Source organism: Xiphophorus couchianus, chromosome 12, assembly GCF_001444195.1.
Source record: "Xiphophorus couchianus chromosome 12, X_couchianus-1.0, whole genome shotgun sequence".
NCBI lineage: Eukaryota > Metazoa > Chordata > Actinopteri > Cyprinodontiformes > Poeciliidae > Xiphophorus > Xiphophorus couchianus.
Window position 1 is genome coordinate 7312773 of NC_040239.1, and position 27050 is coordinate 7339822.

General features: G+C 36.1%; 2 protein-coding genes across 6 annotated transcripts; one reads left to right on the forward strand and one right to left on the reverse strand.

Annotated features, from left to right (window-relative positions):
- Window positions 1-1252: 1252 nt before the first annotated feature.
- Window positions 1253-8098, reverse strand: LOC114154003 (cyclin-G2-like). The gene is made up of 8 exons (XM_028032732.1): window positions 7931-8098; window positions 7315-7438; window positions 7078-7215; window positions 5985-6235; window positions 5771-5849; window positions 5577-5675; window positions 4235-4437; window positions 1253-2471 (listed from the first exon to the last, which is right to left on the reverse strand). The coding sequence occupies exons 2-8, from the start codon at window positions 7435-7437 to the stop codon at window positions 2369-2371; spliced, it is 996 nt and encodes a 331-aa protein (XP_027888533.1). The 5' UTR covers window position 7438; window positions 7931-8098; the 3' UTR covers window positions 1253-2368.
- An 85-nt stretch (window positions 8099-8183) lies between these two features.
- LOC114153993 (coiled-coil domain-containing protein 158) lies at window positions 8184-25663 on the forward strand. Of its 5 annotated transcripts, XM_028032707.1 has the most exons (21): window positions 8185-8590; window positions 8682-8736; window positions 9354-9481; window positions 10500-10675; window positions 10760-10866; window positions 10943-11243; window positions 11327-11379; window positions 12106-12207; window positions 12327-12408; window positions 12591-12710; window positions 16068-16211; window positions 16397-16580; window positions 17610-17762; window positions 18927-19039; window positions 19779-19937; window positions 20050-20142; window positions 21217-21333; window positions 22995-23122; window positions 23565-23624; window positions 23807-23865; window positions 25483-25663. In XM_028032707.1, the coding sequence occupies exons 1-21, from the start codon at window positions 8485-8487 to the stop codon at window positions 25596-25598; spliced, it is 2556 nt and encodes an 851-aa protein (XP_027888508.1). In that variant the 5' UTR covers window positions 8185-8484; the 3' UTR covers window positions 25599-25663. The 5 variants fall into 5 exon arrangements, 4 of the variants coding, with proteins under 4 accessions (XP_027888509.1, XP_027888508.1, XP_027888510.1 ...); XM_028032708.1 differs by lacking the exon at window positions 25483-25663 and having other exon boundaries at window positions 8184-8590; window positions 23736-23859; XR_003597450.1 differs by lacking the exons at window positions 22995-23122; window positions 23565-23624; window positions 23807-23865; window positions 25483-25663 and adding an exon at window positions 21006-21106.
- The last annotated feature ends 1387 nt before the right edge of the window (window positions 25664-27050 follow it).

Here is a 27050-nt window from a genome sequence, read left to right on the forward strand (position 1 = left end):
TGTTTCATGCACAGTTGGGTTGTAACTAGTTACATTTACTCAATTACATTTGCTTGAGTATCTCTTTTGGAGAAAAAAAAAATTACTTTTAGGAGAATTTTTACTATGCTGTACTTTTTTCTTTTACTTGAGTAATTTTATTATGAAGTATCTCTACTCTTACTTGAGTAAAATCTCTGGGTTTTCTACCCACTGACTGAAAAAAACAACTTGTTTGAACCAAACATTCACCAGACACACACCTGCAGTTTTTGTTAAAGTTTTAAAAGTTTTATATTGAAAGAAGCTGATTTTTAAACTTTTTTTTTTTTTGCTTGATTTTGTTGTTTTGTTACTTATGTCATTTCGGTTCTTAAAATACCAAAATTCACACTTAACTTTATGTTTTGGTCCTTCTGATGATGTAATTTTAAGATATTAAATAATTGATCATTTGATCAGTAATTCAGTACTTGAATAGACTTTTTACTAAATACTTTTCTAACTTTTTACTTTTACTTGAGTAAAACTATGTTGAAGTAGTGCTATTCTTACTTGAGTACAATTTTTGGATACTCTGCTCTGGTTTCAAGACATGATGACAGTTTTAACAAATATATAACATATTTTTAATTGAAGTTACATGCTACAGCTTTCAGACAGAACAGTTTTGAATTTAAATAAAATAAATGGGTGTAATTATGACCAACATCTAATCTGTCACATAATCTAATCCACTTTTCTACGGTTCTGTAAATAAAAGCAACTGATGTCACACAAGTAGTTAAAAATATATGTTTTTATTTATAAGGGTTATTTGTATCCTTTTTCTTTATTTCACATAAAATATAAATACAGTAACTAGTATGTGACATCACAAAACAACTTTTTATAATCTCTTTCACATGTTATTTACATTTTTTTTTAACATTTTGTTTTAAAAGTGAGCTTATCTTGGTTAGCATGAACAACAAGCATATTCACAATTGAAAGCATCATGCATTTACAGGTTAGTCATATTAACATTACAATGACACATGAGAATAATGTAAGCAAACATATGTGTGTTTATACAGAACACTGCATGTCATTAAATGGTACACAGTATAAAAACCAGCTAGTGAGGATGTTGGCTGGTATTCAACACTGAATGTGCAACGTTACAGGCATCCTCGGGTCCTTTGTGCATCGCTATTTCTCCTTAAATTTGTCACAGCTGGGCAAAAACACTAAGAGAAACAACTCGGAAGAAGACTTTAAAGTTCTGTTATTATCAAGCTGCCAAGTGTATTACAATTTTCTAGACTATTTTTAAGATATGTCATATTTATCATGAAACAGACAGCAAGCTGATGTAACACAGGCACTTTATCATGAACAATCTGACATCTTGCAAACACACACACAGTGATTTAATCCCCAGGCACTCTGTAACTCTATCCCTATTTTCTACGTGCTCAAGCTGAAAAGTAGGGCTAACATGCATGCTAACAGTGGCAGCTTGTGATATGAACGATATGGGCGGTTGCCCAGGACGGCACCAGAAAGGGATGGGCACCCAAGAACTAGAAAATAAAATATGTCAGTTGTCTCCTGAACATGTTTGCTTCTACTTGTATGCAGGAGACCACATTACCTGCTTTCTGTTGAAAACAAATAATATGAATCAGATAATTGCATTTTAATTGCAGAAAAAGGAGAGGCTTGGCCGGGAGTGAGCTACTCCAGCCGCTATCAGGGTGTCAAACTCATTTTTATTTTGGCTTGGATCATGAATGTCCTCAAAGAGTAGGTTAAGGCAGAATAAAAAACTGTTAAAATTTCTTAAATTTAACTATTTTTAGCATCTTTTCACACAATTTGGTCCTATACGAATGAAAAATTATTTGATTTGGCAAATAAAATATTACTTAAGAACACAACTGTTATTTAAAGTTCACAATTATGTATGTGGCCGTCTAGAGTTTAGAGGGCCTCATAAACAGGTACAGTGGGCCGTATTTGGCCCGCAGGCCTTGAGTTTGACACCTGTGCTCTACACTCACAAACTGAAGTAATTTCTTTGTTGGGATAATTTTATTGCCATTTAAATATCTGGATATTTTCTGATGTAGTTTGGGTTTATTTGCCTGCAGCACACATAGCTGTCTTGACTTTGGGCCTGTTGTTGCAAAAACAAAAATAAAATAAAATCTTTTTTGTTTTGTTCTAATATTACAGTAGTAGCTGCAAGCTTAGATACATTGAGGGCAGGGTCCAGCAGCAGTGACACAGATTCACCTTTAAGATCCAAAACATGCACATTAACACACGTGTCTGCTTTGGAATCATATAAAACTGGTAGACATTGCAGATTTCTGCTGTAGCTTCACATCGGTCAGCTGTTTGGTCAGTGGTGGAACAAGGAGGGGAAGAAGGCGCCTTCGCCATCGCTTCCTAAAGAGCCGCACGGACTGTTCTCCACGCTGCTCAGGTCCTCACAGGAGTCCTCGCTGCGAGACACACAAAAATATTAACACTTACAACCAATTTCAATATTTCAGATTTCTTTCTGAAAACATTTAAGTGTTAGAGACAGAAACTAAAAAAAACCAGGGAACTTAGTCTAACCCAAAGATCTGCAATCTTTACAGTACAAAGAGCCATTTTCACCCTCAGTTAGGGCTGGACAATAAATAAATAACAATATATATTTGGATAAATATATTAGGTCAGTAGATAGTAAGTCTCATAGAATGTCAATCATTTCACTGAACTCCGATCCAGATCCTTATTTTCAAAAAATTCAGATGTTCTTGTTTTAAATGATAGAATAAGAAAACATTCTGTAAACTCAATTGTTTTTGCCAAATTTCTCTTTCCCATAACGATCCATTTAGATAAATGTTTCACTTTTCCAGCTTTCTGGACTGCGTAAAAAATCCCGGTTCTACATCAGATTCTGCTTTTCCTTTTAACTCTGCATATGTACAAGTGCTGAAAACAAATTTAGACCTGTTCATATATTCTGTAAGCAATATTTTCTTTGAACCAAACACAAAGACACAGACAGAATAACATCCTGAGCTCTCTTATGGGTGAAAGACGTACATTACTGATAGCTAGAAATAACAACACAGAAGCTGTTTAGTCCGTGAAGGCTGACCTTGTGGATAATGTCACATTTGTGAAGATTATTTTATGTTTTTTGTAGCCAGTAGCGTCGCTCTGCCCCTTCCTGTTGCTGCCAGTCAACTACCAAGAAAGAAAATCTGTTTGGGAATATTTCGGGTTGGGAAATGCCACCACAGTCATGGTGGGGAAACTAAAGGAGAGGCGCTCACTAATCTTGATTAAAATCACTGTTTTAAAACTGCAGCTGGAAAGATAAGAGTAGCGTAACTAAAGCTGACTGCAGGCTGTTCCTTAGCAGATAGCTTGACTAATTAACCATATAATATCTGATTTTTAGACTTTATAAATGGCAAAAGGGTGTAATGTTCTGCATTGCACTAGGTCATAATTCCATTTTATTGAGTTTCTGAATTCAAACTGAAAAAAGTTAATAACTGTCAATAATTATATCTTAACTGTATTAGTATCTTAGAATATTTTAACAGCAGTAGGAGTAATTGTTGGTTCACTGTTTAAATGTGACCTATTATGCGTCCTTAAACAGGTTAGGATAGGTGAATGAACTATACAAACTTTTTTATTTCAATTTCTGCTCAAAATCATTCTTAGGTAATGAGATTTTACTCTGCTCAGTTCTGCCTGTATTGAGCTACATTGTTTCTACTGTTGCTAGGTGATGGGCGGAGCTCGGCTTGGGTTGCTAGGTAACGGTGCAGTGTCTATTGAATGTGACTTCACAAACATGAAGTTTTCTAGACACCAAAAAACATGAACTTATAGCCAAAAATCGACCGGTTATTTTGTGTTAGGTCTTGGGCTGTTTTTTGAAGCAGGAGAAACCCAAATGAAAGTATAAACATGTGCAACATGAATGTTATATAATAGGTTCCCTTTAAGAAAAGTGATTATATTATACATTGTAACACCTTTTATGATTTCCATGTTTATGTTTTTATTGGATGATGTGGTAAATGTATTCAATGTTATCAAACTGTGAGAATCTCGTACAGTCAAGGCCAAAGTTTGGGCTTCAGACTGAAATATCACCAAACCATCATATCTAACCAAATATGTTGTCAGTTTGTCAATAATATGCATTTAATTGACTTATATTAAAAGAGGATTAGAATAAACTATCAACCTCTCGCTCTCATCCCAGCTCATCTCAGGAATAGTCGGCAGACCGGGAACGCTGAAGTAACAGGTCTGCAGACTCTGTGCCGTTCTCCGGGAAACAATCCAAACAAGCTTCTTGTTGTCTGGTTTGTTGCATTCACTCGAGCGATATTCCATCATGCATTTGGTCACGAGTTCCTTCCAGTGTAGCAGCTCGTTGTCACCGATCTGAAGAAATGATAAACAGGAAGCAACTGAGAGGCTGCTGGTAAAAAAAAAATATCATGCTGTCATCAAGAAATCAAAGGATTCTGTATTTTAAGGTAAGGCAATTTTATTCATATAGCACATTGTCAGCAACAAGGCAATTCAAAGTGCTTATTTATTATTCTTATGGTTGCTGAAAGCAACTCCGTCATCATAAATGGTATAACTTTAACATGTTTTAGCAGCAGTTACCATGTAACTTTTATAAAAAATATATTTTTTTACATATTTGTTGAAATTGTCACCATATGTATGTACCGTATGAGACAGAAAATCTGTGAAGAATTAAACTCAAAACAACCAATCAGAGCCAGGAGACGTGTTGTAGCACTGTCAATCACAATCTGTGTGGCGCTGCTCATCCTCCTTCCATAAGTCCTCCTTGCTAGCATAGCCTGTTGTGAATGCTAGAGTAGTTAGCATAGCCACTGATGACAGAGGATAAACGGTTTTTCTGTAAGGGTAAGTTGTTTCTCTGCCGTTGGCACGCTGAGTAGCGACTACATGAGTTGTTTGACAGCGCTAAGACACTCCTCCTGGTTCTGATCGGTTGTTTTTGGTCAGGTGTGTTGCATTTCTTCAAACAGCAATAGTAGTTCAGAGTGAAGATGGATGAAATCAATCTTTTCTCAGATTATCTGTCTCATAACAAACTGTCACAAAATGGTGACAGTTTTAACAAAGATGTAAAAAACATATTTCTTATAAACACAGGGTTTCCCCCAGTGTATTATAAGCCTGGCAGGCCACCAGGCTTTACTTGTGCTTCCACCAGGCTAAACATTGATTATTTTTAAGCAATAAGTCTTTTTAAAATGTTTGCATTTTTAAGGCCTTATAGTTGGTGTTCAGATATTAATTTTCTAATATTCCAATAACACATAATTATCAAGTGATATTTTCAAATTTCCCGTCAACTTTAAACATTTTTTAACTCACAAACACAACGAGCCGGTGGATGAATGACTGGCCTGGTGCCCAACCACCAGGCTTAGCAAGATTTCTGGGGGAAACCTTGTAAACAGTACATGCCGCACCTTTAAATTCTTGACTCAAAAAGTGAAACACAAACGCCTTCAGTGTGAAGAGAGACTAAATACCTTTAGATGCTTTTGGAATTGCTGGATGCTCATCAACAACGTGGCTGACTGGAGGTCTTCAAACTCCTGAGCGATGAGGGACAGCGCCAGCACTGATGGCTGTAAAACAAACCAAACAAACAAAAAAAAATATTTCAGAGATTCAAAGCAAAAATTGGTATTCTGGCAAATTGCCACCTGAGAGCAATCCTTACTTTTGCTTTAGAGAAAACAAGCCGGCATAAGCAGGCTTTTAGCTGCGCTTCCAGCCTCCCAATGCTTGGGATCTCCTCCCTTAAAATATAAAGGGAACCCCACTGTGATCCGCTGGTTACAGACCTCATGAAGAAGAATCTGTTTAACCGGCTTCATGGAAACTGGAGCCATCACAGAAAAAAAAACAATAAGCAGGAAGAGAAGAGCCGTTACCTTTCAGCAAACAGAGAGCCGACGGCGGAGTGGTACAGGTGCAGGAAGGTCAGGGCCGTCACCACGTCGGGATCCACGCTGAGTTTCTCTGAGATGATTTTCTCCATGCGTTTGAGGTCGGACACGGTGAATCTGCTTTGGCTGATGCGGATGAGTTCATGGCTGGGTGAGACGTTGCTCTCCTCCTCGACCATTTTGGCAGCAATGTGCAGACAGCACACCCCGATGCAGGGCACGTGTTTGGGCTGCACCTGTCCAACAGCAGAGATGCATCTGGATCAGCGCCTCGTTAATGGACGTCCAATGGTCTGTGCTTCATTTAATCATGATTAACTTAAAGAGGGATGATCAACTTTTTCCTCTTTCGATACTAATACGACACAGAAAAGCAGTTCTGGATTTACTTTAAATATTTCTTTTTTAACACAGACATAAATGTACTGAACTAAAAATGTATTTTATAACTCTACACCAGCATACAGCACTTAAATATACCAATAGCTTGGCCAGAAATGTAAAAACCTCACAAATTTAATTTGTTCAGTCATAGGAGTATGGAGGCCAATTTAAAATAAATAATAAAGAAACCGAAACTGACAGAAACAATAGATTGACAACCTTGTTCAGACATGCAAAATATAAACTGCAACAAACTTTCTTTCAAATGGTTCAGAAAGTCCAATTAGGAATTCTAAATATAGTGTAAAATAAATAATACACCATGATGCTGCTCAGAGAGAAATTGGTATTTTGGCCATTAAAAGCCTGATCAGTGCACAATATCATGCTTTCCTAATATTGTACAGCCCTGATGTCAACAACTCCATCTGATCTTTGCTTTAACATGTCAGTAGAGCACTACATGTCCAAAGGTCTTTGGAACAACTGACTAATGTCAGAGGAACACAGAGTTCATATCAGTTCATAGAATGAATGTAAGATTTGCATCATTAAGTTCTTTGGAAATGTACTTCAAAAAAGAGAAATTTATGGAAAATCTGAAGATTTACAACTTGCTACTAAGATCTAAAGTGGAAAGTGGATATGAAGATTTTGAATTTAAAAACATAAGTGTTAAACTTGAAATTCTTACCTTCATGATGGTGAGAAATCTATCGAGCAAATTGACAGCTTGCACAAAGGTTTGAGTCCTGTAGCCAAAGAAACTGGTCAGGCTCCACAACTCTTCCACTTTGCTGTCTCTGCATTTTGCAGACACTCTGCTGTGAATCTAATAAGAAGGATTGTTATCCATTTGGAGGAAATATGTGGTAACAGCATTTATCATGTCTTCACTAATTAAGTGTGAAAATCCTAAAAAGTAGGTCACCTCCGGGGACGTAGACTCCATCAGGTTGAGGCCTGCTTCCCTGGGGAGAAAGTTGTACTCCTTTGCACAGCATGACTTCAGCTCATTCAAGAGCAGGTTGTCAATGCCCTGAAGGTCTCTCATGCTGCAGAAGAGCATATTTAAAAATCCAATTAACATTAAAGTCCAAGAAGACCCCTAGAGCAGGGATTCCTCAAAGGGCCGAGGAGAACAGCGTATTTAAAAGTTGTCTCCCAAACCACACCTACTGGGTGTCAGATGTCTGAACTGAAAGTTCTTAGAACAGAAAAACAAAATGTCCTGATTGTTACGCTGTTGTAAACAAAACAATAGGATTGATGTGTTAAAGAATGCAGAAATAATAAAATAGTTCCATAAAAGTTAATGTAGTTCAGTGTCTATGCGAAAGTAGGTCAGAGAAATTCCTACAAAGGGAAACACTGTACGACAAATGCAGGAAATAGTAAATGATGTGCTAATTGTCAATTGTAGATGATATCTTTAGGTAAGTAGCAATCATTTAGTTAAAAATAAAAACAGAAATGAAATAAACTCGTCAGCGTTAGCCTTTGTAGCATACAGCTAGCTTGAATACATATAAAAACCCTAATTTTACCTCGTCCAGAAGCGCCGACATGCAAGATAGCAGCTCTGCCACCGAACTGTAACCTTCACCTTCTCATTGTTCCATTTTGATCCCTGCGATCATTTAAAAATTTTATAAAATCTTCAGGATGCTCGACCCGAGTCCAAGAGCGACACCCTAAATAAACAAGTTAGCGCTAATCTGCTCTTGGACTACGTTAACCGTCATGCAACCCTGGAACTGATACGTCATGACGCCTGGATTTGTTGCTATGACGCGCGGTTTCAAAGTGTCGGTGGCGCTAATGTCAACACCTTCCAGTTTCCTGTCTCAGAAAGCGAACTATTTTTTCTTGTTTAGTTCCCATTAATATTATAGAAACCATACGTCGGATTTGACTTTGTTTGAGACAGTTTCCGTAAATGTGCTACGACATATTTAAGAGGTAATTTTGAGCGTGTGCTAACAGTTAGCCATTTTAGCTTCCGACGCTGTTTCCATGGAGATGAATCTTAACGACTTGTTGGCTGTTCTTTTAGCCTTATTTTTTTTCTGTTATTATTTTTTTATTTGTTTAACTATTAATGTCTAATTCTAAACCTCCTGGGCCTCGGAAGCCTCATGTTGATACTGATTCGTACGTTTTAACTTTTGGCGATTCTCCTGGGGCTAATGAAGAGGCAGAAAGAGGTAAGCTAACTAAAGTTTCATTTTTAATTATTTATTTTTGCCTTTGCGTTTACAGTGTGATTTTGTTGTTAATTTGTTCCTTACTTCACAGTAACCCAAAACACTTCCCTTAGCCTGAGATTTAATCGGACTCTGGATGAACTGAGGTAATGCTGCTGAAAACTTGAGTTATTTACGTTTGAATATTACTTTGCCTTTTTGTCAAATCAAATCTGTTTGTAGCTTCGATGTAAACTAAATAGTGTACAAGTCTGTTCTCTCTGGGATTCACAAAACATGAAAAGTATGAAAAACACTAAACAGACAAATAATAGATCAAATGGATCAAAATATAAAAGCTAGAAAAGCTCTGGTTAGATATGTCGAAATCTCTGTTTTACTGAGATTTTTTTGCTGCCTAAAATTAATCTGAACTAATCAAGGGAAAATTGTCTATCCTGAATTTTTGTCAGTTGTTGTCTGTATTTCCAACCTTTTATTTCTATGATCCAACCTCAGATAAGTGGAAAACATCATATAGATGAATAAAAATTTTAAATGGATATTACAAATGTTTTGGTTGAGTTGCCACACAGCCAAGATAAAACAACAGATTGTTTAATACTCAAAATCTTTACTGTCTGGTGTGATTTTAATGACTTGAATGTGTATTTTTTTATAAAAATTTGTGGAAAGTGACTATTTTTTCCAAAGAATAAATGTCTGCAGAAACATCTTTTAAACTGCAGATTATAGGTGACACATGTGTAAATTTTCTGAGCAGCGAAGAACTCAACAGGCATATGGAAATACAAGACATACACGAGGAGATTCAAAATGCATCCAGCGAAGCTTTGAGGAGGTTTGGATCACCTTACAGACACAGATCGCCCGAACGAAGCTGCCACAAAAGTAGGTTTTAATGCCCTTTTTTTTTTTCTGCTTCAAAATGATTTACTGTACAGTAGGCCTGAAACGATTAATCCGATTAAATGTAAAGAATCGATTATTGAAATAATTATCAACTGATTTAGTAATAGATTAATTGTTAACTGGAGTATACAAACTCGAAAAAGGCCATTTGCTGAAAGAACACGACAGTACAAAAAATATATACATTTCGCAATTAATATAAAAAAAAAATTAAATCAGTACTACCCAGGCACAGTTTTAGCTTCACCTGGTTCAAATTCTATAAAAAAAACACATCTCCTGTTAAGCACCTTTTGCTGTCCAGTTATTAATCGGTTAATCAAAAAGCAATCAACAGATTAGTCCTGTTTTGATGCTAAGTCGAGCAGAAATGGCTGAGCTTTTCATGTTGTTGTTAGAAGTATTTATTTTTGTCTGCAGATGCATCCTTTTTCTACAAATGATTGTGCGTACACTAAATGAATGCTGTGTTATTGTGTTTATTTTCCTATTTGAATATTTAATTGAACTGTTTATTTGCATTTTTGTGAATTTCTAGTATTGTATAAAATATACTTTTTGTTTTTAAAAACCTGTTTGAAATAAATAAGCCAAATAAAATCTGCACAATTGCCATTTTTAAAATCTGATTAATCCATCAAAACATTCAATGGATTAATTGATAACTAAAATAATAGCTGCTCTGTGTGGCTTTACTACACAATAAGATAGATAGAAGTATGTGGTTGTAACATGATGAAATGTGATGAAGTTCACATGTAAGGAAACGTAGCAGAAGAATTCTGTTCGTTTAGCTCTAATTAAAAAGTGAATTGTATTATGTGTTGTCATCCAGCATTCATTGCACATTTTTGTCAAAGACTTTTGGAATTACAATGCTTGCAAAGAAGAACAGATAAATGCTCAGTCTGTTTAATGTGTTTCTTTTCTGCTCTCTGCAATGATTACAACGCTGCTGCCCACAATATGTTTTAAACAACATTTTCACTGGTGGCAGATGACTCAGCTGAAGAATCCACTGGTTTTTCAGCCCACATTGAGGCGCTGACTCAGGCTATTGTCGACTGTATGGATACTTTAAAACAGGACGAGGTGCAGCGAGACCGAGGCTCAAGTGAAATGGATGCTTTGGGAAATGCAGCAGAACAGCTGTCTCATTTACAACTTAATAAGGTTTATATTTTCATTCCAGTCATTGATTCCCTGTGCTATTATATTGATGGATCTCAATTTGGTATTTTACCTTCTCAAATAAAGGCACACAGTGAGGAAGAGGAGACATTTAGTCCCCAAAGAGCCATCATGCACCTGAAGTCTAAACTGCATGAAGCTCAGATGGAGAACGACTCCCTGACTGACCTTAGGTGAACATATATTTAATTCATTCCTGTACAGAAGGTGCTATAACTTACTTTGACCCACAGATCTTCTTACTGTTAGGTTGAAGGACTCAAGGAAACAGGTCAGTCAGATGGCGAAGATGCTGCACTTGTTGGAAGAGCTTCAGAAAGTCAAAACGTCGAAGGTCTGGAAGCTTCCGGAGACGGAAGAAGAGGCGTTTGCTCTTCAAAGAGAAGTAGAATCACTGGCAAAGTGCGTAAGGAGGGTTTACCACATACTTTATGAAAAGCAGTTTGGGGACAACTCAGCCAGCAATAAGACTGTGAAGCATCAAGAACCACAATCTGGATATGAAAATGTCCACAAGGACTCAGATAAACAACGCTGGACATATTTTAGAGTAAGTAGTAAAAGTCAGCTAAGGATTTAATTCAGTACCGTTAAGCTCTTGATGTGCATGATGTTTCTTTTCTTCCACACCAGTCAAAAGACCAACAGAGGAACAGCGAATATGAAGGATTAAATAACCAAGAAAGGTAAACGATCTGCTGCAATGTCCTTTTAAATAGCTTATTAACTTTATAAATGTTTCATTTAAATTACTTATTACTATATAGTGCTTATTACTTTAGACCATACTTTTAATTGCGAAACTCCTGTTAGTTTACTTAGTATCCCAGAACAAGAATCAAACATGGAGAACCGACATTTAGCTTCATGCATATCTAGAACTGAACCCAGAATAACTGGAACCAACATCTAGTTTTAACTTAACCAACATTTAGTTTTATACCTCACTAATCCAGAACAAACTTAAGTTGTAGAGAAACCCCTATTACTTTAGAAATGATGAACTACATATTATTCTTATCAAACATGTGGAACCAATATTTAGTTTTGTACTTTATTGTCTTTCTTTTGGTTTTGTTTTTTTGGTTGTATTTCCTTCTAATTCATGTAAAGCACTTTAAACTGCTTTGCTTCTGAAAATGTGCTAAATAATGTGAAATGTTCCAGCTGCATTACACATCAAGATGCATACCTTCTTGTTAAAATAGGAAATAAAACCGACATTCTATCACAGTTAACCACAAACAAGAAGATAATACAAACAATTAGTAGATAACTGGAAAGGATGAATTTACATCTGCATCAACAGCATACTTGGCTTGTTGCTAACTACTGCTGTTAAAACCTGCTAAACTGAAACGAATAATGTTTTGTTTCAGTTGTAAAACTACCTCTGCATTTTGTTGCCTCAGGGTGGAAGACCTTATTGCAAGTCTTGACCAGGAGATGGCGATGTTCACTGACAAATCCAAACACTGCGGAGTGAATTTATGCAACAAGTTGAGGCTGCTAAAGTAAATATATAAATGTTGAATCTCTTACTGAAAATGTTGAATGTGTGTCTCATGCTGAGTTAATCAGGATATTCTAGACCAATATTTCACCTGGTCACTGAAGCAGTCTGTCTGTGTAGGAACCTGGCTGAAAGTCAGACCTCACTGCAGCTCTGTCAGATCAATGAACTGGAGTCAACCGTTTCCAGCTACAGAGACAAGGTAAAGAGTCAAATCATGTTATTATCTACAATGACAGCGCTAATTACATTGTTTTATACAGTTAAAGTTTGATTAACCTGACAGAAAGCAACCCAGCATCACAGTTAACATGTGAAAATGCTCCCTATGCAGAAATGAGTCTCTTTGTCTCAGGTTTGTGATTTCTGCTTGTGTCATTGTAGGTTAGTTACCTGGAGAAGAAGATACTGGAGACCGAGACTGAACTGTTTGCCACCCATAAAGAGAGAGACCAATCGCTGCAGCAGGTCAAAGAGCTGCAGTCACAGCTTCAGCTACTTAAAGTACGAGAATAAACCCTACTTACGTCGCCTCAGTCCTCTCATGCTGTGTTATTAAAAATCTACATTCAGACTGATGTTTCAGTAGATTAAGGAAAAGCAGTCTGAGTGACTAAAGCAGCAGATTATTACATGATGTAACACTTTCCTAAGCGTTCCTAAACAGTTAAAAATTATTTCCTGCTCATTGTTGTAGACGTCCAAACATGTCAGAGGTGTTATAAGGGCAGAAAGATTCATACATTTGCATCGGTAAATTTGAATTATCTCTTCTTCCGAGTCAGTAGTTTATTTTAATCTCCATCATTCATGTTGGACCACTTTATAAATATCTTCCATTAATTCATATTTATGTTTTACACAGTATTTAAAACTTGTTGGTGCCGATGACGTTATATTCTCTCTAGAGATGATACTCTTGGCGTTGTCTTTTTGTGTTTAATTGCGTCTTGTTCCTTGACAAAAGAGTGGAACGAGCTATACCTGCTACTTACTGCTGCTTTATTACTTTTTCTCTAACATAGAAAGTACTCCCAGACCTGACCTCTGTTTTTCTGTATTAGTTCAATAGAATAAATAAATAATGTTCGCACTGCCTGTGCTTCCATTTACCATATAATTGCTCAAACTTTAATTATGAAAATAAATTAGCGTAATGGAAACACCCCAATTTTGAAAAAACTCACGTTTTTCAATAAGTAAAAGTAGGATGAGATGGTTTTCCAGCTGTATGGAAGTTGGTGTGTTTCGTAAACCTGCAATGGAAACACTTTTTTCAGATCACACCAATCATGTGGTCAACAACCAGATGTTACTGCTGGGGGAAAAGACAAAGAAGACGACAGGAAGTAGTAGGAGGAGGATGGTGCGCCATGTTTTTGAATGCCCAAATTGTCTTTTTTCAACATTAGAGGAATATTGACAAAGTTTTGCGTATATTTGTCAAGGAAACGCAGCCGAGCCAGGTTCTACTAGACGTTTCTGCTTTTTAGAGATGGAGTTTTCCTTTCTGCTGTCACCACATGTACATATTAAATACAACCTATTGCTGGACAGTGACTCTAAATAATTGGGTGGGTTATTTCCCTTAGATAGAAAACGTTTGTGCAGTTAGCACAATAAACTAAAATTGACTGTTTTTTTCTCTTTCTGCAGGTGTAGAGGCAGACGTCTAAGATGTTGATTGCGTTCTCTCTAACCTTCTATCTTTCCCCTGCTTATGTCTCCCTTTAAACCTTTCTCCATCTTTTGAAATAAACCCAAAATAATTTCTAATAAAGTTCTATATACATCAAGCAGAGCATCATGGCAAAAGCTGTAATGCTTAAAATGCCGATAATTAGATGTGCCTCTGAGAAGAACGTCTTCACTGTTTGTGTGAAAATGCCAGAGCCTTAAAAGCTTCTGTGATAATTTAGAGATGTTGTTTACTTTGCTAAAAGTGGACACAAAGTGAATCCAGTTGATAGATTTAAATAATTAAGTACTGCAAATTTAGTCGCATTACAATATATCCACTTATTTCTGTGCCACTTCATTCATCAGCTGTTTCCTTCTTGCACATCTATTTTTAGACTCCCAGAAAATGTTTCATTCCCTTTCTTTAGTTGTCCTCTTCTCCTCCTCCTGTGTGAGTCAGTCTTTTTCTTGTTTTCCATTGATGTGGCTTTTTTCCTTTGAATATCTGCGTGTGGAGTCGCTGAGAAGTCAAATAAAACTATAAAGTACCAAATACAAACTAATGAAATGTGATGCTGTTAAATATAAATAGCTGTATTTCTGTCAAAATATTATGACAAGTAGAAGTAGATTTTCAATCATTTCCCATTTTCGCCTCAAAAATATTCCTCAGATGGCACCAAATCCACTAATGAATGTTATTTTCTTCTGCTGGGCTGGTGAGAAAAATGCCACTTGATTTTTAAGAAGTTTGTATAAATCAGCTGTAAGGTAGTGGGGAGCATTTATCGAGATAAATGTTTTATAAGTAGAATTTTGATTTATTGTTGTCTTGAAGAATTTCATTTAACGATGTTAGAAAAAAAAACTGACAGTACTATTTAAAATTTTACTTTACTATTTTCTCCACTGTTTGTTCCATGAGAGCATCGATTAAAATCAGTAAATTTTAAAATATAACTGAGTGGAGTTACTGTGTGCAGTTTGGTGGCATCCATTTCAAATGGGAATGTTTTTCAATAGCAGTATTTGTATTTGTGAGGCTATGAATGCTGCACCATTCAGAAACAACCATATAATTAGCCAAAGAAGAAGTAATAAATTATTTTTTTAATCCTAATTTTTTATTGTTATCTCAATAGAACCACAAAATATTACCATATCATCCTTACTAAACAGATTTTGATCATTTTGGCCATAAACTAGATGTGTTATCTACACTGCTTTTATGGAAGAAAGCCATAAGAAGTCCCATTTATGTTGCTACAATCCATGTACAAGAAACAGCTAAAATATGGAAGAAATTTCTCTGGTAAGATGAGACCTAAACTTAATTTTTTTGACCTATTTGCAAAAATATTATAAGTTATTGTGAAAATTCTCCTTATTCAATCTGAGTTTGTGATTATTTTGTTACAAAGAATGAGCAAAATGCCACACACTAAATCAGCCAAAGCTTTCCAGTTGTAATAGTGATTCTACAAGGAATTTATTCATGAAGGCTGAATATAAATGCATGCCACACTTTTCAGATTGCTAATTTTCATAAACATATAAAGTTATGTAATTCTGTCCTTCCATTAAAAAATTTTGCTTTAATTTTTGTTGGTCTGACATGAAGATTCATTGCAGTCTGTCACTATAAATTAACAAAATATGAAAAGTTCAAGGCATAAGATTCACTGCAGCTCTTATATAAGATAGGCCTGTTGCAATAAGCAATAAATTAATTAATTGCAAGATCAATTAAAATTAGCCCAAGCATTTTCATTTGCATGATTTATCGTTTTTCTTTTTTCTCTCTTTCTAATAAAAAGTGGAAGTAAAAAGTCTTCATTTTGTTTACTGACTTCATAATTCATTTTATGTCTTGTTTTGTTTATGTATTTTGTATATTTAAAACGTCTTTCAGTAGAAATGTTTTTAAAAGTTTTAAAAGATTTTAAAGTTTAGTGATCTTTGAGAATGTGTTCTTGCATTATCATTATTTTACTTGAAAATGGTTTCAAAACAACAATATTATTGTTTATGGCGATAACTTCTAAGACAATTTAACGCCCAGCAAAATGTGTTATTATGCCAGGTCTAGAATAAGTTTTAAACAAGCTTAAATGTGTAAAAACCTGTTTTATTTTCCCATTTAAATGTCATTATGCCTCTGTTTTGTCATCTTTCACTCAGTCTATTTGTGAGAATCAGCAGCTTGAATTCAGGGAAGATATGAAGGCTCTGAGAGGACAGCTGGATTCGACCAGGAAGCAGCTTTTCAGAGCCGGAGAGGAGAAATCCTGCCTGCAGATGCTTTCAGAGCAAAGGTCACAGGAGGTAAGGAAACTTCAGGAACTTCTGCAGGAAAAAGACAAAGAATGTTAGATAAAGGAACAACAAAACCAGCAGGTTCCCAGACTAAATTATGATTAGCAGGTCATCTATTGTTCCTTATATTAATTAATTGATTCCTTACCTGCCATTCTGTCCAAGTTTACTCTCAGCTACTTGTAACTGTTCAGTTCCAGGCTCTGCAGGCTGAATTAGCCCGACAAAAGTCTGAGTTGGTGCGTTTGGAATGTGAGAAGCATCAGCTGCTGAACTCCCTGACCGACCAGAACCAGCACCTTCATCAGGAAACTCTGGACAAACAGCAAGCTGTGAAGCAGCTGGAGCTGCAGCGCACGCAGCTTTTCAATCTCAACAGTAGGTAGAGTTTATATCATCACAGAAGGACTGCTGCTGTTGATTCTGTATCATTTCTGTTGTTTTCACTAAATATTAAGGTAAAACTTTATTAATTTGAGGTAAAATTGACACAAAAGTATTTTCCTCTCGCAGATTTCTTCTGATATAGCTTTTTTAAAATCACATTTTTTAAAAATGCTTGACAAAGGCTTAAGATTATACAATGTTTTTAAGTTTACTCTGGACTCTTTTAGAGATTAACACATTTCAATGTGCATACGTTTTTATTTTATTTACCAATTTTTATTTAATTCATATTTAAAATACTAAATAATTTCTTCCTTAACTGTATTACTTATGGCTTAAGTTATATTTGTATTTGCTCATATTTAACACTTATCAACAAATAAGCAATTTCTCATCAATGCTTTGATCAATAAAGAATATTCTGATTCTGATTTTAAGTGTTTCCGATCATCAGAGTAAAAACAAAATGCTGTTTTGAAATTTTTGTTCTTTTCATTGGAGGAAAAAATAAACAAAAAAAGGAGCTGTTTTCCTGCAAATGTATCTTCAACTGATTGCTCGTTATTTGAAGGGCCATTTTGTTCACAGCGACATCAGAATCTATTTTATTTCTGGTGTCTGTTGTTTTTTATTTATTGCTTTTGATAGTTGTGTTTTATTTTGGATATTTAAAATATCTTCCAGTTCTAGTGTAAAGTGCTTTTTACAAAATTAAAGAGTGAGTGAACTTACATTATTATGGTACTATCAATATATTACCTGAAAATGATCTCAAGTCATTTATTGTGACAGGACTAGTTATAGTTGCAGCTTGTATTATATCTCACACAGCTTTTTCTAGAAAGATCGGCTCTTGTATCAGATCAGATCATCTTTCTGTCCAGCTGTGTAAACCAAATGCACAACTGTCTTTGGTATGTTTACAAAGTCAACCAAGCCCTTCCATTGTTGCATTTGTTTGGTTATATGCAATCACTCACTCTTTAGACGTTTCACGTGTTTTTATGGGCGCAATTTCAGAGCAGCTGGAGAACCTGCAGCGGCTCCACAGCTGTAAGAACGAGGAGCACGAAGGCATGGTGCTGCACCTACAGAGCCAGCTCGACAGCACCCACGATGAGCTCCACAAGATCCGACGCAGCTTGAGGACCCTGAAAGCAGCCGACAGCCATGGTTTGTGTTACACCTTCATTTGAAACTAAAGGAAAAGACGTGGCACAATAAGCAAAAGTCTCAATCAATCACATGATAAAAGAATTAGATAATTTTCATTGGCATGATTGTTTTTTTGTTTTTTTTTCTGTCTCTTTATCTGCCAAAAGCTGGATGTAAAAACTCTTCAGTCTGGTGCTTTGGTCTCAACTAGCTCCTTTTTAATTTTGACTTCTGTATTCATTTTACATGTTGTTTCAGGTGTTTTATTTATTTTGTACATTTAAAATGTTTTCCAGAAGGTTATCTTCTATCTTTAATGGCATAACAATGAAATTTTTTGCATTATTATGCCATCCCCTCTGTATTACTTGGAAATGGTCTCAAAACAACAATAATATCGTTTATCGCAATAACTTCTGGGACAATTTACATCCAGCAGTATTTGTTATCGTGACAGGTCTGCATTTGATGCTTCCTCATGAAATAAAGAGCAGAGATAAATAGGGCAGAGACGATTAATCGGATTAATTGGGATGAATCGATTATTGAAATGATTGTCAACTAATTTAGTAATTGATTAATTGTTAACTGGAATACACAGACACCAAAAAGGCCATTTGTTGAAAGAACAACACAGTCAGAGCAGTAATTAAGCTACAACTATAAACATATAAATTTTGCATTAAGATGAATTAAAAACAAAAATTTGTAAATTTATTCTACCCAGAACACAGTTGGCATAGTTTTAGCTTCACCCAGATCAAATTCTGTGAAAAAATCATCTACTAATAAACTTTTGCAATCCAATTATTAATTGGTTTATTGAAAAAATATAGTTGTACAGATCAGCCTGTATTGATGTTAAGTAAAGCAGAAATATCATTTTGATGTACAAATGATCAAGCGTGACCAAAGGAAGACTACGTTGCTTCATTTTAGGCAACAAATTTTTTATTTTGTTGTTTATTTGCATTTTTATGTGTTTGTAATATTGTATAAAGAAGCTTTAGGTGAAAAATCTGCAGAATGTGGCAATTATTTTATCAGATTAAACGATTAATCGTTGGAATAATCAATAGATTAATCAATAATTGAAATAATCATTGGTTTCAGCCCAGATTTTTCTTTTAGTAAATTCTGGAGTCCTGGTCATTAGGACTAATGAGTGTGCGGCTCTCCCAGGCCTGCAGGTGGCTTTGGACATGCAGAAGGAGATCACCGCCAAGAGAGAGAAGGTCGACGCCATGCAGAGCAGAATCCAGCATTTGGAGGAGAAAGTGGAGGAACTGCAACAGGTTAAAACTTTTCAACACTTTTCATACACTGGCAGACCAGGTGCTGCAGTTTCTCACCTGTAGAGAAACACCTGCAGAGTTCCTGACTGAAGACATCTTAGAAATAAGAATAATAACAGAAAATGTTTTATTATAAAACATATAATCATGCTGGCCCGTTAATTTATAATCATTTGATACAAAGAAAAAACATCTGGAAAAACCTGTATAGTCCGTCAATTTACCCATTCATGTAACCATGTAACCATCCATCCATCCGTTTACTCATCCATCCATCCATCCATCCATCCATCCATCCATCCATCCATCCATCCATCCATCCATCCATCCATCCATCCATCCATCCATTTACTCATCCATCCATGTATCCATCCATCCATCCATCCATCCATTTACTCATCCATCCATCCATCCGTTTACTCATCCATCCATCCATGTATCCATCCATCCATCCGTTTACTCATCCATCCATCCATCCATCCATCCATCCATCCATCCATTCATCCATCCATCCATCCATCCATCTATCTTTCTACAATCCGATTTTTTTCGGATTCCATACTTAAAACCTTTGCAGGTAAATTTGTACTAAATTCATATTGAACTTTTGTATCAATATTTTAAAATGAGCTGATAATTCTTGATATTTGAGTCTAGAAATATTATAAGGAAGTGGACACTCTGTTTTAGGTAACATTTGCTCTATTGCTGATTTTTATTTTATTTTTTCTGTTTTCAGGAAAAGCGTCGCCTGAACCTGGAGGCACACCATCAGCTTCAGGACCTCACCTTCGTCAGGGAGGAAAAGAGGCAGCTTGGCAGTGAAATGAAGGCCCTTCGCTCCAAAGACCATCAGCTGCGGGAGCGGATCGTTGAGCTGGAGGGAATCCTTCACAAGGTGAAACATAAAACTAAACCTGACCCAAGAAAAACATTTACTCTGAGATCTTCTTCCTTTCCTTTAGTGTCGTTCTCGGTCTCAACATCTTTTTTCTTCTATGTTCCTAAAGATGTGTGAAAGTTTGGCGAACTGTCAGGATTTCCTCCAACTGAGAGAGCAGGAACATTTTCGCTTGAAACTCCAACATGCTCTGAACTTGAAGGTAAATTCACCCTCAACCAGTACGCCAGAGGTTTTTTTGTTTTTTTTTAAAGAATGAATCTTCTCAGTTTATTTATTATCTTCAGTTATTACTGAAACTAGTCATCAGGCCCAAAATCTGGGTGCAGTGACCTGAACCTTCAGAGCCATTTAAAGACGGTTACAAAGTCGGCCTTCTGTCACCTGAAGAACATTTCCAGGATTAGAGGACAAATCTCCCCGTAAGATCTAGAGAAACTCATTCATGCATTTATCTTTATCAGTCGCATTGATTACTGCAACAGTGTCCTCACAGGTCTGCCTAAAAAGTCTATCCTCCAGCTGCAGCTGATCCAGAGTGCTGCTGCTGGAGTTCTGACTAAACCCAGGACAACAGAGCACATAACACCAGTTTTAAAGTCCCTACACTGAGAGAATAGACTTTAAAATACTGCTGTTAGTTTGTAAATAACTGAACAGCTTAACACCACAACACATTAAAGATCTGCTGTTGTTGTATCACCCTTCCAGACCTCTCAGGTCTTCTGGTTCTGGTCTGCTCTGCAGAACAAAGAACCGGAACCAAACATGGAGAAGCAGCATTCTGCTTGTATGCCTCACAAATCTGGAACAAACTTTCAGAAAACTGCAAAACAACTGAAACACTGAGTTTTTTAAATCAGAAACTCCATGTACTGTAGTGTTTCGTCTAATTCATAGTAACGGGAGCATTGATCAACATGTTTGATGTACAGTTGATTGATGAGGATATTTGACATCATACAGGTAATTGGTCCTGTATGATGGTTTTATGATGAAAGGACTCTGAATTGCCTTTTTACTGAAATGTGCTAAACAAATAAACTTGATCTGTTAATAAAACAGTTGGTGGAGGGCAGACTCCCAGAAAACCCAATCAGCTTTTAAACTGAGCCAATCTCACCACAACTTGGTTGTAGAAAACTGAAATCTGAGCAAGTATCAGAGTGAGAATGTTTCTAAAAACTTTCCATCATCATTTCATGCTCATTTTATTGCTTTTAATGTTGAAGATTTTTTTGCATGTCTTCATTCAAAACCTCTTTTGTACTTGTAGGAACTCCAGGGTGGGAGTCTGTGCACATGTTTGGCTCCATCTGATCTGAACTGCAGGACCCGGTCTACACAGACTGCCCCGCCCTCCCCCCGGCTCTCCTTCAACACCCAGATCAAGGTACGGGTCAGAACCCCCCCACATCATTTTGCCTTTTGTCTGTCCCTGTGGTCCCAGCGCGTCGAGCGCACGGATTAATCGTTTTTATCTGGCAGCAAAGGCCCCAGCTCAGCACATCTGCTTCGTCTTTAAATCAGAAACACTCCAAACACACATTCCTGCTCTATGAGGGGAAATCAGATGGTAACTTCAACACAACTTTATCTTAAAGCAAACAAATTTTTCATTTCGAGCCACGTCAAGGTCATGAATGTTCTCAAAGGGCCGGTTGTACCAGAATGTGTTGAATATTAATAAATAGATCTGTCTGAGTTCATTATGTGCCTCTTAGAATCAAATAATATTGAGCATCTTTTCACATCGTTTGTTTTGGGGATATTTTTCATTCAAAATCTGTGATTTTTGTGGAGCTATTGTGGAAATATTTGCAAGATATTTGCTTAGGACTGGATAATAAATCAATAACAATATATACCGCGATATACACGGGATAAATGGTAGATCATACGTATGATAGAATATTCAATATTTATTATATAGAATATTCACTGAACTCCGATGCTGAATTGCTAAGCACTCTGGGAGATGTAGGCAGAAGAAAGGCTTAAGCTGCTCAACCTTTCACTGCAAGCTAAAAAGGGTTGGTGGAATCAACTAACTCACTTTCTCTTTGGTTACCTAGCAACAGCTTACTGAGTTGCTTGTGGTTACCTAGCAACAACCTTTTGAGTAACTGGCGTGGCAGCAGTTTAAGTTGTCACCACCGTACCTCATATATGCTTAAAATGAAAAACAACAGCGTTGAGTGGAAACTGAATAAAACAGAAAAGGTCCCACTACCAGTTTGGCAGTATTTTAAATATTTAAAACAAAAAAACTAATCAATAATTATCAATGTCGACTGATAGAAAACACTTATATCGTGATATGTTTTCCAGCCATATCGTCCTGTGTTTAGTGAGTTTTAGTTCCTCTCCACATCAATCACAGATGATAACTTGACATGAAGTAAAATTGAGGCAGCAGTGGAGTAGAAGTAAGAAATACTGCCACCCACAGTTGGGAGTTAGCATTACTTAAACCGATGTTTTTTTTAACACTTTTTGATGAAAATTTGCAATAGACTCACAATTATGCATTAGTGCAAAAAAGTGTCTGTTGATTTTGCGTCAGCAAAACATTGGAGGGATTGATGTTATTTAGCAGTATACAGATAAAAACTGATTTAATTGATAAAATAATATTCAAGCACACAACTGTTATCTTCCAGATTCAATTAACGTAGCTAACTGGAGTCCAGACGCTGTGGCGGGCCGGATTTGGCCCCCGACCCTTGAGTTTGACACAAGTGTAGGCCTGTCATGATAATAAAGTTTCCTGGAGAATAAATTGTCCAAGTAATTATTGCGAATTGGCAATAAACAATAATATTGTTTGTAATATTGATAATGTTATAATAATGCCAGTTTGCCATAGTTACCAAAAATTAACTAACTTTAATTTAGTAAAGAACAGTTATTTTCTGGAAGATAACTAAAACACAGCCAAAAACAATAAGTAAAACCTGATCAAATTACATTTTTCAAGACTTATAAGTCCTATCAGTTTGTTATTACTGTAACTTTATTTACGCCTTCCTTTTCTCTGGATGTTGAATGCAGGACAGTTCTCAGTGCGGGCGTAGAGCTCTCATCAAAGAGATGCAAGCAGACAACAGACCATACAGCGCTAAGGGCACCGCCAGCAGGAGGATGTCTGCGCCGGAGAGACCGCACGCTGCCGCCGCTTCGTACGTCTGTCTCCGTTCTCACACTCTGCCAAGATTAGCTTCTTCTGTATCGCAGCCCAAGTCACATTTAAACACCATGTGATGCTGCTGATTGTGCAAGAAGTTAGTGGAATGCAGGAGGAGCTGGTGTGGATCCATATGACTGAGTTCACTCACTGGTTTCATATTCTACTGATAATATATTGGCTTTGCTATTCTGGAAAATATTTGCTTGATTTTTTTTTATCATGAGGTTTCTGCTTTCAGCTGAAGTAAACAAACATTCCTGCAGTACGCAGTAAATCTACAGTCATATTCAATAAATTAGAATATTATTAAAAAGTCCAAAAGTGCATCAACTGAAGCCACAATAAGTCCAACCTAAGTCTGTGATCCTATCTACAGATTTATACACAGAAAACCTCCTAACCAATGGTTCACTTTCTTCTGTCACCTTACGCAGTGCTGAGGACGAGGAAGGACTGAAAGTCTGCGCCAGTGTGAGGAGAAAAACGTTTGACAGGTAGGCAGCCTGTCCAACCCTTCCTGGAGTCATCTCTGTTTGTCTTTCCCGCTGTGTTCAGTACAACTGGTTGTGTTTTTAAAGATTCTCCCAGCATTTCCTCTCTTACAGCGTTAAACAAAGTGTTTCAGTCTGAGCAAAGTGACGTAACCTGAGTGTGTTTGTGCTAACGCCGCATACAGTAAGCAACGTTTTCTGGAGGCAGCAGAGCTGGACGGGCAAACAGTCAACAACAGAGACGGTAAGCTGTAAATCTGCCTCTTGTCTTGTGTTTTCAATTTACTCCACTTCTTTGGAAGTGTTTTTATTTTTGTTATGTGACTGCACCCTCCGTAATGGCCTCTCCTTGTAAAGATGCAGAAAATATTTTAATATAAATTCATTGCAGCAGCATGAACTCATACTTTAATTTAAGCACTGAATTACAAATAAACTTAAATTCAGTATGTTTATGTCTGTGTTAAAAAAAATAAGTTAACTCAGCATTGTATTTCTGTATAGGATTGGTATCAACCGATACGAAACATCAGATATCAGTATCGGTATTGGAAGTGAAAAAGGTTAATCAGTGCATCCCTGGTTCCTGAAGCAAACTACAAAACGTTTACATTTACTATGCTAATACAGAAATATCTTCGTTGTATATAGACAATGCTGATGTTAAGGTAGAATAAATAAAGCAAAAAACAAAAGTTAAGTAAGTATATTCATAAATTGGTAAAATAAAATAATGTGTACCTTTTTATCTATGCAAATTTCTTAACAAAAAGTGTCAAAAATACATTCAAACATGTATAAAAAGGGTCTATTACAGCAAAAATAAATATATAAAATATAACGCAGGGATCTGCTTATTCTCTCTACAGTATTTTATCTTGTGGACATAATATTTTGCTAGGATTATAATTAGATTAACTATATATATTTATTCCAAATAAAAGGTGGATTGTTAAAGATGAGCAATATTTGCAAATTTGATAAAACAATGTTCTTTCTATTTTATTTTGCAAATCTGACCAAAACATTACAGTATGAAAACACTCCACAAATAAATGTTCAATTCTTTCGCCCTCACATTGACGAAAAGATAACAAATGTTATCTTTAACTGGATAATGTCTTAAATAAAAACTGTTTGATCCTATTAGTAAGTATATATTTATGAGGCAATAAAATATTGTCCTCTGCAGTTTTTTTGCTTAAATAACTCTATCTATGTTTACAGCAGAGAAAGTTTCTAAGCTCTGATGAAGCCTCTCTGTGTCACATCATGTTTGTTCCCCACGGAAACATTAAGACATTAAATGCTAATAATCGTTCCTAGACACTCATTTCAATTGGAAAAAGGTGAAGAGTAAATAGTTTTTAAAAGCGCCAATAATAATTGTGATCCCAGTAATTTCTATGTGTGACTGGAATAATTTTTTCTAAAACTGACGGAGAAACGTTTTTGTGAGATTAATTTTTTTATCCATCTTCAGCTCTATAAAATGTAAGAACCCACTGCACTGAAAACCTCCTGGTTATTCCTCCAAATATTGATGTCTGCACTCTTCCTGAGTTAAAACGTTAGTATTGCTGTTTCTAAATTAATATGAACTTGTTTTCTTTGCATTGTTTGAGGTCTGAAATCACTTCATCTTTTTCCTTATTTTGACCATTTTTTGTTTTCTCCAAATAAATACAAAATTTTTGCTTGGAATTTCAGAGACATTTTGTAAGTAGTTCACAGAATAAAAGAACAATGTTCATTTAACTCAAACATTTTCCTATAAAGAGTGAAATCAGAGAAACTGATCATTTTGCAGTGGTCTCTTATTTTTGCTGTATCTCCTTAATGCATGTTTTGACTTTTCCAGGCCTTTTAACTTCGAGCCCAGTGATTTCAGCGAAGTACAACACGTTCCCACTCTCATCGAACCGCAGGTCACCTGTCCACACCCTCCTGACCTCTGACCCCAACAGCTATCACTAAACACAAAGAATGTGCGGCTGACTCCTTGTGTCAGTAAGATGATTAAATTTTTAATGGGAAATTTATGAACCGTTACAGACTGTGTTTGTGTGTGACTCAGACATAACAGAGCTTAATCCAGGGAGTCTGACATGTGACGTAATGAACAACACACACGTTTTTACAGATTTAGTCATTTGTTAGGTTTTTATTCCAGTATGTTGAACGGAGATTCACTTTCTGAACTTTCAGAAGCTGCTTTAGATGCAACCCAAAACCAAAATATTTAAAGCTGATCAGTAACAGATGACAGGCAGAAAAAACGAAGGCTTACAACAGGGGTGTCAAACTCCAGCCTTGGAGGGCTGCTGCCCTGCAACTTTTAGATGTGCCTCTGCTGCACCACACCTGAATAGATAATTAGGTCATTAAGGCTCTGAGAATTGATCTACACAAAGAGGAGGAAATTCAGCCATTTCATTCCAGTGTTTTGTACCTGTGGCACATCTAAAAACTGCAGGACAGCACATAAAGGACTGGAGTTTGACACAATTTGACTGTGGATTACAATCATTCCTGTTAATTCTGTTATTTGATCAATGAAGATTTCCTTCCTTCCTTCCTTCCTTCCTTCCTTCCTTCCTTGTTGATTTTTGTGTTTTTTCTGATGTAAAGCACTTTGAACTGCCTTGTTGCTGAAATGTGCAACACAAATAAAATCCGATTGATTGATTGATTCTGCAGTTTTTCTTTTTTCTGCTTTTTTCTTACATTTCTGTAAATTTTCTTAAAATGCTTCTGCAGTTTTCACTAAAAATATCCATCTTAAAACATTCAAACTGGATTTTTGCGTAAAGTGCTAGTTTTGTTTGGCCTAAACCTAGCCCTCCTCTTACAGGAATCCGTTCCTCATATAAATGTGGAAACTGGGTGAAAACAGTCCAGATGGGAACTGTCAGAAGATCTTGTGTTTATTATCTGTGTTTGTTCTGGTGTAGCAGAAACATTCAGATTTTCTAATTTTGTCTCAAAGTGCGTCTTACAGGAAAGAGACTATTTCCTGAAACGTCTCACTGCTCATGTAAGTGTTTGTTATATTTAACTCTTTCTTTTATTCACCTTGTATTTATTTGTATTGTTAAACTGTTTCTTGGGCTTGGATTTGTTATTTAAAGTGGCCAGGAAATAATTATGAACCATTTGTTTAATCTTTCAATAGTTCTACACAGCTGTTCAGTTTTTGAATAAAAGTTTAATAAAAAACTTTTACTAAAAGTTTAACACTATAAATATAGTTAAACTTTCTCTGTTTGTTATGTACCACAAATGTTGGTATGTTTTTATAGTATAGTTGGAATTGTTTTTATTGAGGACCAAGAAAGAATATTTATGTGTCAGAATGGCCTAGTCAAAGGCCACGCCTGAATCCTGAAACTGCTTTTTATGTATGCTGATGAAGCTTGAGCTGTAATG

Coding starts and splice junctions, on each gene's coding strand:
- LOC114154003 (XM_028032732.1), bottom strand. CDS start 7,437: ATGAGAGACCTTCAGGGCATTGACAACCTGCTCTTGAATGAGCTGAAG. Junction 5,676..5,770: donor TTGTTTTCTCTAAAGCAAAA/GTAAGGATTGCT, acceptor TTTGTTTTACAG/CCATCAGTGCTGGCGCTGTC. Junction 2,472..4,234: donor AGCTGGGATGAGAGCGAGAG/GTTGATAGTTTA, acceptor TGTGTCTCGCAG/CGAGGACTCCTGTGAGGACC.
- LOC114153993 (XM_028032707.1), top strand. CDS start 8,485: ATGTCTAATTCTAAACCTCCTGGGCCTCGGAAGCCTCATGTTGATACT. Junction 11,244..11,326: donor AACGCTGGACATATTTTAGA/GTAAGTAGTAAA, acceptor CTTCCACACCAG/TCAAAAGACCAACAGAGGAA. Junction 23,625..23,806: donor AGGAGAAAAACGTTTGACAG/GTAGGCAGCCTG, acceptor CGCCGCATACAG/TAAGCAACGTTTTCTGGAGG.